Raw genomic sequence first — 12,287 nt, 5'->3', positions numbered from 1 at the left:
AACCCTCATCCCTTGCACTGACAGTACCGAGTTCTGACCACTGGGACGGCTAGGGAAGTCCCTGCATTTGTCTTGACAGCAGGATTCCTGTGTCTGATGAGACACAGGGGCAACGGCCCGTGTCTGTGTGATGACTCACAGCTCAGGGCAACAAGGACAGAAACCATGACTCCCCAGGGAGTCCAGTGGTTAGGCCTCTAAGCTCCCATTGCATGGGGCAAGAGTTCCATCTCTGGTTGCCACGGCCAAAAAACAACCAAAAAAAAAAAAACAAAAACCAAGAATGGTATAGAGCAATCTTCATCTCCTCAGTGGGCCTACCCTGTCCCCCACAGTCAGTCTGCCCCAGCATTTCAGGTGGGTTTGCTCTGTGCACATAGACCTGTGACGAGCACCAAATCAGAAAGCCCTTTGCTGCAGCGACAGAGTGCTTTGCAAGACAGGGCACATGCTGGTGGTTAATAATTTATCTGATGGGAGGAGGCTGGTTTGGACATTCTCCTGGGAGAGCCGTGAGTTACCTCCCTCTAAAAATATCCCGAGCCTGCCATTTCCAACTTCACTGACCTGCCGACAGTAACGTCAGAAATTTCCGACGTAAAACATCAAGGTTCGTGTTGGTCTCCATTAAGACGTCAGCTTGCTCATCAAAGGAAGAATGACTTCTGGGCTATTTGACGTGTGCTAGAACCTTCCACCCAACATGGTGTTGATTGTGACCATCGGAAGGGTCTCTTGGTCTCTGCTTTTGGCTGAGGGGGATGCCATCTCTGACGTCTAATTCTCGTCTAATTCTCCTGCAGCTATTTGGTCACCCCTGCCAGACTTCTAGGTCTTGGGAGACATGTTCCCTGGGGCTTCTCAGGTGGCTCAGTGGATAAAAAAAATCTGCCTGCAATACCAGAGGTGTGGGTTCGATCCCTAAGTTGGGAAGATCCCCTGGAGGAAGAAATGGCAACCCACTCCAATATTCTTGCCTGGGAAATCCCATGGACAGAGGAGCCTGGTGGGCTACAGTCCATTGGGGTCGCAAAGAGTTAGACATGATGGAGTGACTCAACAGTCATGGGTGCAGACATGTCCCCTGACCTCTGGCACTGATAAAAAATGATATTGTGACGCAATTATCCTCCCATTAAAAATAAGCAAAAAAAAAAAAAAAAGAATAATATCGCATGTTCTCTTTACCTGTGGCCCATTTTCTGTCTCACAGCTGGTTCTCAAATGTCATCAACGAAAGCCTTTTGTTCTATCTTGAAACGCAAGCAGATATCAACAGCAGCTCTTTGAAACAGGTCAGAAATGCAGCCAAGACCACGTGGTTCATGATGGTAGGTCAATCTTGATTTTAAATGTACTTCCTAAAGAAGAAAAAAACCCAGACAGGATAAAAACCACTGAGAAGTATGATCTATGTGTTATTTAAATATGCAGTGAGTTGGAGAGGTTGCGGGGGCCCCCTTATCTGGCTGTGGTCCATGAGCCAGCTTGTGCATTTAGTGTTGGCATCATTATTAAATGGATCTGACTCTGGTAAGTCAGTTTGGCAAGTGTCTCGAACCCTTCAGGCTGACTAAACATATCTGGGAATTTATCTGGAAGAAATGTTTCAGACTGAAAACGCCGCAGAGTTGGAGGTATTCCTTGGAACACTATCCATAAATATAAAGCATTGTAGACAACCCACATTTTTTTTTTAATAAAAGGGAACGGTTAAGTAAATCACTGTCTTTGATCTTGACGGAATGGTATGCAGATGTTGAAAATGATAATGTAAAATATAACAATTCTGAAATCTCATAAATGAAAAATGCAGGATGTAGAGATTATACTCATTTCAACCACCTAATCACACATGTAGGCAACCATATTGCCTAGAAACTCACCACCATAATCAGGTGGAAAGCTGTTTCCAGTATATTGTGTCTCCACTACAAAAACTCCATACAGGAGCTGTTAGTGGAGAGGTGCCTGGGTTTCCCTGGTGGCTCAGCAGTAAGAGAATCCACCTGCCAACGAAGGAGACCCCAGTTTGATCCCTGAGTCAGGAAGATCCCCTGGAGAAGGGCCTGGCAACCCACTCCAATATTCTTGCCTGGAGAATCCCACGGGCAGAGAAGCCTGGTCGGGCTACGGTCCATGAACTTGCAAAGAGTTGGAAGCCACTTAGCAAGTAAACAAGTGGAGAGGCGCACCGTGTCCTCAATTAAATGCTTGTGCGTTCAGTGTTAGCATCATTATTAAACGCATTTGACTCTGGTAAATCAGTTTGGCAAGTGTCTCAAACTTTTCAGGCAGACTAAGAATATCTGGGAATTTCTCTGGAAGAAATGTTGCAAAGTGAGAAAGCCACAGAGCTGGAGGTATCCCTTGGAACACTGCCCATAAATATCAAGTGTTCTAGACAACCCACATTGCTGGGGTGATGCCCGGGACCTTCCTCTCCACCCCGCTGGTCTCCTGTGTCCCCCACGCACCTCTGAAGGCCCAGCACCTCCAAGCCAATCTCTCTCTTGCCCCAAACTAGCCAATAGGACGTGCCCCAGCTGAGGCCAGACCTGTGGACCGAAGTGACCCCCATGAGCCCCGATGCCCGTCAGCACCCTGACTTATATGCCGTCTCTTTCTCCTCCCTTCCAGGGGATCCTGAATCCAGCCCAAGGTTTCCTCTTGTCCCTGGCCTTCTACGGCTGGACGGGCTGCCGCCTGACACTTCCAGGTCCCAGCAAGGAGATCCAGTGGGACTCGATGACCACCTCGGCCACCGAGGGGGCTCCCCCATCCCCCGGGGGCCCCCACGAGCCCAGGGAAGGCCCCGCTCCCAAGAAGGAGCTGCCAGGCGGCACGCACACTTCCGATGAGGCCTTGAGCTTGCTTTCTGAAGGTAAGAGCCTCTGGGTAGAGGCAGGCCTAGGTTGGGGGCCCCAGGCTCCCCAGGAACTCCTTTGTCAATGACCAGGAGACTCTCTGACCTGATTTCTGGAACCAGCTTCAGGGCATGAGTGGAAAGGGACCACCTTAATCTTGCAGCTCATCACTCACCTCTCCTTGTAATATGAGCATGGTGCCTTTCCCCTGCCTGCGAGCCACGTGGCTTCAGTCCTGTTGAACTCTCTGCGACCCCAGGGACTGTCACCTCTGCCAGGCTCCTCTGTCCGTGGGCATTCTCTTGGTGAGAATACTGGAGCAGGTTGCCATGCCCTCCTCCAGAGGATCGTCCCTTTCCCACTACTGAGCACCGTAGCCTTGCGTTAATGATCACTAGCTCTGCCTTGGGGTGCATGACATTCTGAGTCTGAGATAAATGGTCATTTCTCACCCGGCACTGACGTGTGCTGTAAGACAGTGAACAGTAGGCAGCCTGACCTCTGGAGATTTTTACGTGCAGTTTTGGTTTGTCCACTTCATCCGGGGGCGTTTAAGATGAAATGCAGGTCGCCTATCACTGGCTATTCCACTCTGTCCTCTTCATTTCAAGACTCTTGCACTGTGGTCCTCAAATCGGTCCTCTTTTTCAACTCCTGTTCATCTAATTTGGACTCCCCTAGTGGCTCAGATGGTAAAGTGTCTGCCTACAATGCTGGAGACCAGGGTTCGATCCCTGAGTCGGGAAGATTCCCCTGGAGAAGGAAATGGCAACCCATTCCAATCTTCTGCCTGGAGAATCTCATGGATGGAGGAGACTGGTGGGCTACAGTCCATAGGGTCTCAAAGAGTCAGACATGACTGAGCGACTTCATTTTCACTTTTCCTCTAATTTGGGGTTATGTCCATTAACCCAACTGATATGGAGGATGAAAGTATCAGTTTACGGCCCAAATAATGCTTCTTTAAAGCTTGAAAGTGAAAGTGAAGTCAGGACTGATTTCATTTAGGATGGACTGATTGGATCTCCTTGCAGCCCAAGGGACTCTCAAGGGTCTTATCTAACACCACAGTTAAAGATGTGGGTACAAGTCAGCAAAGAGAATGACTCCCACATACAAGACCCCTGTGTCTATACCACAGGCTGTATGCTGAGGCCAGAACCCTCAGGAACCGGGGGCCTTTTCAAATAAAGTGGTAATCTCGGAAATGAGATAAGGCTGCCTTAATCTCGGGCGTGTTTCCTTTCTCCTTTCCAGCCAGTTTGCTTCCATAAAACAGAAAATACTGTTACATGTCAGAGAAAAACCCAGAGACACAAACTCGAAGCGGTAAGTATGGTTAGGCCTCTCCCCATCTGCACTGTTAGGACGAAGCTTGACCTGTTTATCATCCTTAAGCCTCTATCTGCTACTTTAGGATTCACTTCCAGGCCAACAGGCTTCCATCAAGCCTCCGTCATTAAGTGTCTAACGCGGTGTCTGGCACTTACTCACCACTTAACAGAAAAGTCAACGGATTTTGAACAAATATTCCTCGAGCGCTTGCAACCCAATCAACACCATTTTAGCTGAGGCGGGGCTGGGGTGTGAGCGTCTCTGAGAAGTATCATGAGGGGAATTTAGGAATAAAGACTTATAAATAAATAAAGGCTGAACTTGCATGTAGTTTGGCAGTGGGAAGCTGGAGAGAGGCAGGTGGGGCAGAGATCCATCAAGGGGTGTTTACAGATTCTGCATTTTGGAGCCGGCAAAAGGCCAGTTAAGGTTTCTGAGCGGAGATAGAACGCTTACATTTGCTTGTAGGACTAACCTAGTGACTGGAAAATTCCATGGATGGAGGAGTCCATGGGGTCGCGAAGAGGCGGGCAGAACTGAGCGACTTCACTTTCATGTCTGTGGTGACGGTTTACAGTGAGAGGATCTGCGTCTAATTCCTGGTGACAACTTGAGTCCAGAATACGAGGAGCACCTTTGTAAAGAGTCAGGATTTCCCACAAGCCCTCCCATCTCTCCAATAATCCCTTGCTTTTCCGTTCTTCCTCCTTCTCCATGCAGTCCCCTGTGTTTCCCACAAAGCTCTATTCCCCGTAATTCCCTACTTCTCTCTCCAACCCCGTGTCTTTTCCGCAGCGCTACACTTCTCCCACAATTTTCTTTCTTCCCCATAATCCTTGTCTTGCCCACAACTCTCCATTTTCCCGCAGCTTTCTGTTTCTTTCCAGAATTCCTCTTCCGGATAATCCCACTTTCCCATAGCTCTTTGCTGTCTGTGGTCTGTCTCACATCGCCATCTTGTCTCCTAGGGTTCTGTCCCGACCACATTTCAGTTCTTCCGCCATTTTATTCTTCTATGATTGTCTATGTTCTCATTTTTGTTTTTTTCTTTTCCACAACTGCCTATTCATCCTCAAATTATTCATTCTTAGGCAAAAATCTTCCAGGGCTCCCCTAACCCTCTTTTTCACGACGACCAGTCTCTCCCACAACACGCTTTCCCCGAAATGAAACAAAGCGAGACTATGATCCTTGCCCACTGCCGCCCACCATTCCATTATGTTCTCTGCCTGCCTGCTGCTGGTGGAGAAGTTTAGTCAAAGAATCAGTTTAATCAGAGAGGTGAGAAATGCTAAAAACAAAGGAAAACCGTCAAAGGAGACCAAATAATAATAATGTACTCTTTAAGTGTCGTGAGATTTCCACTGTAGCTCAAACGGCAAAGAATCTGCCTGCGAGGCAGGAGACACGGGTTCGATCCCTGGGTCGGGAAGATACCCTGGAGAAGAGAATGGCAACCCACTCCAGTATTCTTGCCTGGAGAATTCCGTGGACAGAGGAGCCTGGTGGGGTACAGTCCGCGGGGTCACAAAGAGACATGACTGAGTGACTGACACACACACATACACACAAGGGCCTTTAATTCTTTCTGAAGGGGCTATAGGTAATATTCTGAGCCACCTCCTGTGAGCTGTCTTATAGATACCAAAACACACCAGGTGGAAATGTTAACTACACAATGACCCGACTGTACCCAGGTCTTGAGCTGCCAACAATTCCGAGAACTGACCGCAAAGACGTGGGAACACGTGCTCCCAGGAAGTAAAGATTATCTGTACCTAAAACAACCACGGTGCTGCTCTCAGTGAAGATGACTGTCAGAGGGGACTGTACTGTTTCTGCATGTACCCCCTCCCCCAACTTTGTCTCACCCTCTGCCTGTCAGGGGTTGGCCTTTGGACAGACATCTGCCACTCTCCCCTGTAGTTGCCAGCATCTGAAATATAGCATATTTTTCCTTTCCACCAACTTGGCCCGCTTATTGGCTTTTGAGCGGCGAGCAGCCAGACCCTTTCACATATACCTTTTAGTAACCATAATTTTCTGTTCTGACAATTCTGTATCTCTCCCTCAAGTTCCTGCCCTTTCCCACAGCAGCCTTTCTCACGATTCTCTCTCTCCCATCTCTCTGCATCCTCTGAGCACAGTTCCGTGGCTCCAAAAGTTCCTTTCTCTCTCCAGAATCCCACACTTCCCCCCAGTTCTCTTTCCCCCTCATCATCGCTCGTCTCCCTCTTGCAGTTTGCTCTTCTTCCGCAGTTGTCCCTCTCACAATGCCTTGTGTTTCCCTCCACGCCCTGTTTCATCTGTGTTTTTCCCCCCACACAGTTCTATTTTGCATAATCTTCCCTTGATCTTCAGAGTTCCCTGTTCTCTCCCACGCTTCCCCGTTCCCTTCCACGTTTCTATTCTGTCTCATCCATCTTGTTGTCTCAGATTCTTTCCTGCCACCCACATGCGGTCCACATGACTCCTGGTGGTTCCACGGGTTCCCAGTGCCCAGGGAGTGTGGGAGCTAACAGACCCCAGGGCCTCCAATCTGTCAGGCTGGCTAAACCTTGAAGACGACTCCACAGCTCGCAGGGGATGCGCGGCCAGGTGTCATACTTTCTGTATAGCGTATGCTCCATACCTCCTGGTTGGGGTTGCCAATTTAGGGCTTTGAGGTGTCAAGGAATCCAAGGACAATGGCCTAGGGCCCAAGAGATGACATGCCTCCCCAAATGGTAGGTCTGCACAGAGCCAGGAAGCTCCCAAGAGCCTGCCTGGACTTGCAAAGCTCACTGCTGGGAGTTGCTAGGAAGGAGGCCCAGCCCTTGGGCACTGTGAGGTCACCAGCAGCTGCACTTCCTGCAAGGACACTCAGGTATTCACACAGTACCGATGCAGAATGAGTACACACCCACCACGGCCTTGTTTGATTTGCTAAGCCCAGATGAGAAGCCCGTGGAAAGTCAGACAGGCTGGAAAGCGCTCGGTGCAGACAGCAGACCAGCTCAGCCCAGGCTGGGCTAGGCCTAGGGGGTCAGGGGTCATCTGAAACGGTGCTGGCATCTGAGACTCACAGAGTGGTTGTGGCAAGAAGGGGTCTCCTTTGAGGAGCCCGAGGGGACAGCGAAGGATGCAAGAACTTAGGAGAAACGAAAAACCACAGGATGTGGAGCATGCCCCAAAGTGTCAGGTCACGAGGGTGGGTGCTGAGCTGAGACCTTGATCACGAGCCACTGTGTGACCCTCCAGGCCATGGTCTTTCTGCAAGAACTACAGAAACTGCACCCCAGTTCCCACGAGCTCAGGATGTGAGGGTAAACAGTGTGGGGTGACCCTGTGAGAAATCAAAGCCTTTGTGAAGCGCCTCCAGCAGGAATGCGGTTTTGGAACCGGAAGTCGTCTTCCCAGCTGGTGCCTGGTCTCCAGTTGAGCTGTTTCAAATCCTAAAAGATGACACTGTGAAAGTGCTGCAGTCAATATGCCAGCAAATTTGGAAAACTCAGCAATGGCCAAAGAACTGGAAAAGGTCAGTTTTCATTCCAATCCCAAAGAAAGGCAATGCCAAAGAATGCTCAAACTACCTCACAGGTGCACTCATCTCACACGCTAGTAAAGTGATGCTTGAAATTCTCCAAGCCAGACTTCAGGAATACTGAACCATGAACTTCCAGATGTTCAATCTGCCTTTAGAAAAGGCAGAGGAACCAGAGATCAAATTGCCAACATCTGCCAGATCATCAAAAAAAGCAAGAGAGTTCCAGAAAAACATCTACTTTTGCTTTATTGACTATGCCAAAGCCTTTAAGCATGTGAGTCATAACAAACTGTGGAAATTTTTTTAAAGAGATGGCAATACCAGACCACCTGACCAGCCTCTTGAGAAACCTATATGCAGATAAAGAAGCAACAGTTAGAACTGGACATGGAACAACAGACTGGTTCCAAATTGGGAAAGGAGTACATCAAGGCGGCTGTACATTGTCACCCTGCTTATTTAACTTCTATGCAGAGTACATCATGAGAAACGCTGGGCTGGAAGAAGCACAGGCTGGGATCAAGATTGCCAGGAGAAATATCAATAACCTCAGATACACAGATGACACCACCCTTATGGCAGAAAGCGAAAGTGAACTAAAAAGCCTCTTGATAAAAGTAAAAGAGGAGAGTGAAAAAGTTGGCTTAAAGCTCAACATTCAGAAAACGAAGATCATGGCATCTAGTCCCATCACTTCATGGCAAATAGATGGGGAAACAGTGGAGACTGAGAAACTTTATTTTTTTTTTTGGCCCCGAAATAACTGCAGTTCATGGGTCACAGAGTCGGACACGGCTGAGCGACTGAACTGAACTGACTGCCTGGCCTCCAGGAGGAGCACGTTTTCCACTCCAGCCAAACGGCTGCTCCCACACTCTTGACGGGCAACCTGGACTCTCCTGAGATGGGGCTGCAGGGTCCATGCCCGTTGATGTGAGCCTTCCCCCCCTACCCCCGTCTTCTAAATTCCTCTGCTCTCTGGGGGCTCATCACTCTTGGTGTGACCTACTCTGACCTAGAGCCCCCCGGACATAGCTTCATCCTGCCCTGGGAGCTCCCTACGAAACCGTGGGGTTTTGTGGGGGTGGTCGTGGGGATGCTGCAAGCACACACTTGCTTTTTCTTGGTCGTACTCGTGGCCTCTCCCTGCATCTCAGCCTTCTCCAGGTACTTACACCCCTGAGGCTCTCTCTTCTCTTCCTTGAGTATTCTCCAAAACTCTGCACCTGTTAAATAGGGCTCATTTCTGCCTGTCTTGATACATTAGTGTCTTACTGCTCAGAGGGACCCGTGTGGCCTCCCCCTGTTTCAACGCCGCGACCCCACAGGATTTACGCATCTCACATTTGTTTATGGAGCACTTTCTGTGTGTCAGGGGCCACACGTACTACGGCGACTAAGAGAGAGAAATGCGCTGTCCACTGAGATGCTCCATTCTAGCGGCAGAGACAGAATGAAAATCACAAAGAACTGAAGGACGTCCCTGGTGGTCCCTGGGGAAGAATCCACTTGCCAGTGCCAGGGACATGGGTTCGATCCCTGGGCCAGGAAGATTCCGCATGCTGTGGGGCAACTAAGCCCAGGCACCATAAGTACTGAGCAGCAAGTACTATGAAGGACTCCAGCGGTTCCTTGGTGGTCCCTGGTGCTGTGACGGACCCTTGGTGGTCTGGTGGTTAAGAATTAGCTTTGCAATGCAAGGAACACTGGTCTGATCCCTGTTCCAAGAAGACCCCACATGCCACAGGGCAAGAAAGCCTGTGTGCCACCAACTACTCGGCCTGTGAGCCACAAATACTGAAACCCATGCTTTGCAGCAGCAGAAGCCACCACAATGAGAAAGCCGCTTACCGCAACTAGAGAAAGCCCACGCAGAGCAGCAAAGGCCCAGCACAGCTACAAACAAGCGATTTAAAATAATGCACTTGAAGCAGAAGCGACTCAAGGGAAAAAAAAAAAGCTGGACGTCATCGAAATTAAACAAGTTAAAAAAAGAGAGGAAAAAGGAAGTGCTGTGAACAACGGCATATCCGTAGAGGGCAGGAGACTGGTTTCAGCAAGGTGTCCAGGACACCTCTTTGAGAATGAAGTGACATTCGCGTTGAGACCTGAGTGCAGCGTGGGAGTGAGCCACAGGAACATCAGGAGAGCTTCATAGGCAGAAAAGGGGACGTGCAAAGGCCTGGTGGCAGGACTGAGCTTGGGTGTAAAGAAGCCTGTGCCTGAAGTTTGTGAGCAAGCGGAGGGTCATGACGGGAACAGGCTGCAGCCGTCCGTAGGGTGTATAGGTTGAGAGAATTTGGGATTTGGGAGGTTTTCAGCAAGGGCAGTCACCTGCCTCACGCACAGCTGAAAAGGCCACCCTTCCCTATGTCCTCCATGGCTTACTCCTGACACACACATACACACCCACCCTAGAACCTGGCACAACAGCAGGCAAGCCTGGGTACTTCTGCCCTGAGAGAATAATCCTCACATCTGTTCCCACAGAATCCAGAGGAAGCTGTGTCATTGGGATGGATTAAACAGGCCTCTAGGAGTACAGTTTTGGCAAGGCATGCCTGGCTTTGATTCTACTGATTGCTCCCTACACCCTTCCCCCTCCTCCATCCGCGAAAAGGCCACTCTCAGTTTTAGCAAGAGAAGGCCTCTGGGCACCTCCTGGAATTGTGCAAAAGCAGTGGCCGGGTGACCATGTAGCCCCACTGCCCTAGTGACCCCCTAGCATCACAGAGCGCTGAGATAGCAGGACCCCTGATTTAGCGCAAGCCCCAGGGCCGGGAGCTGCAGAGGGTCAGCAGGCCTGGTTTCCATTTGCTCTGCAGCACCCACAGGGTTTGGCTGAGAGTGTCTCAAGGCAAGGGGGCGGGGTGGATATAGTCATGACGTCAGTCAAGTTGCCCGAGAAGATTCTGTAGGGCTTGCTGTGCCCTTTGGGATGCTTTAATCCCACGTAGGTGGACGTATTGTGTATTTTTCTTTTTTCTCTTTTTAATACGGCCGTGAAAGTTGTAAAAGGCATTCCAGACATTGACACCAACCCGTGACAGTCTTTCCTCCTCCCCAGGTTCCGACGGCAGCACCATTGAAATCCACATCGCAAGCGGGTCCCGCGGCGGAAAGGCGGCGGACTCTCTTCTGAAAGTCTGAGGAGACCCGTAGAGAGGACAAGACAGGGGGGTCTGGACCCTGTGTGTGTTTTCAGACACGAGGGTTCTCATCCCTTCCGACAGTACTCTTGCCCCGCAGTCAGCACACTGCGGGGTGTAGCGTGCCCCGCCACTGGATCTTCCTGCCATCCCAGTTAAGAGCATGTTCCCTGGCAGCCTCTGTGTGACGCAGAGGCCCACCGCGAGCCTGTGCTTGGGAAAGAAAGGCAGATTCCCTTGGAGACCAGCAGCTTGTCTGAGTCTCTGTGGACATTCATTTCTCTAATCTGGCTGTAATCTCAACGCCAGATCCAGGTCCTTGGAAGAGTTAATAAATAACAATAAAAAAAAGTAGTTGTGTCCGAGCTCCCAGCCTGACTTGGGGTCTGTCTGAATAACACCTCTAAGTGAATGCTATTGTTTAAGATAAGTGATGTTGCAGGGACCGGTGACGCACCTGGGAGCAAGTTCCTCATCCACCACTAGGGGGCAGAGGAGGGCAGGCTTGGACCTCCAGGTTAGCCTTCGCTGGGTCCTCAGCTGTGTTGAGCGGTGGTTGATGCAGTCTGAGGGAGGCTTCCGTTCAGTGACTCAGCCAGGTCGGATTCTTTGCGACCCCATGGACTGCAGCACGCCAGGCCTCCTTGTCCATCACCAGCTCCCAGAGCTTGCTCAAAGGCATGTCCATCCAGATGGTGATGCCATCCAACCATCTCATCCTCTGTCATCCCCTTCTCCACCTGCCCTCAATCTTTCCCAGCATCAGGGTCTTTTCCAAGGAGTCAGTTCTTCGCATCATGTTGCCGAAGTATTGGAGCTTCAGTATCAGTCCTTCCAATGAACACCCAGGACTGATCTCCTTTAAGATGGACTGGTTGGATCTCCTTGCAGTCCAAGGGACTCTCAAGACAGTTCAAAAGCATCAATTCTTCGGCACTCAGCCTTCTTTATGGTCCAACTCTTACATCCACACATGACTATGGGAAAAACCATAGCTTTGATTATATGGGCTTAGGACCTGACTCTGCTCAGATCATTGCCTACATTTCCATCTTTCCATAATTTTACATATATAATAATATATGTATGGATGCGAGAGTTGGACTGTGAAGAAAGCTGAGCGCCGAAGAATTGATGCTTTTGAACTGTGGTGTTGGAGAAGACGCTTGAGAGTCCCTTGGACTGCAAGGAGATCCAACCAGTCCATTCTGAAGGAGATCAGCCCTGGGTGTTCTTTGGAGGGAATGATGCTGAAGCTGAAACTCCAGTACTTTGGCCACCTCATGCAAAGAGTTGACTCATTGGAAAGGACTTTGGTGCTAGGAGGGATTGGGGGCAGGAGGAGAAGGGGTCGACAGAGGATGAGATGGCTGGATGGCATCACTGACTCGATGGACGTGAGTCTGGGTG

At 49.9% G+C, this 12,287-nt stretch overlaps 1 protein-coding gene across 5 annotated transcripts in view; it reads left to right on the top strand.

Moving 5' to 3' along the window:
* The window catches only part of GPR143 (G protein-coupled receptor 143), a 47,526-nt gene extending 36,284 nt beyond the window's left edge, over positions 1-11,242 (top strand). For 4 of the 5 annotated variants that reach the window (XM_070289713.1, XM_070289710.1, XM_070289712.1 and 1 more), the window contains 3 exons: positions 1,214-1,331; positions 2,641-2,884; positions 10,796-11,242. In XM_070289713.1, coding sequence (XP_070145814.1) covers positions 1,214-1,331; positions 2,641-2,884; positions 10,796-10,878 — 445 coding nt within the window. In that variant the 3' untranslated portion in view covers positions 10,879-11,242. Of the gene's footprint in view, positions 1-1,213; positions 1,332-2,640; positions 2,885-4,124; positions 4,197-10,795 lie in introns of all 5 variants that reach the window. The other variant, XR_011446097.1, reaches the window with a different exon arrangement.
* Positions 11,243-12,287: the final 1,045 nt, after the last annotated feature.

This window comes from Ovis canadensis, chromosome X (assembly GCF_042477335.2).
Source record: "Ovis canadensis isolate MfBH-ARS-UI-01 breed Bighorn chromosome X, ARS-UI_OviCan_v2, whole genome shotgun sequence".
Classification (NCBI taxonomy): Eukaryota; Metazoa; Chordata; class Mammalia; order Artiodactyla; family Bovidae; genus Ovis; species Ovis canadensis.
The sequence above is the reverse complement of the archived record's forward strand: the minus strand, read 5'-3'. Positions and strand labels throughout refer to the sequence as shown.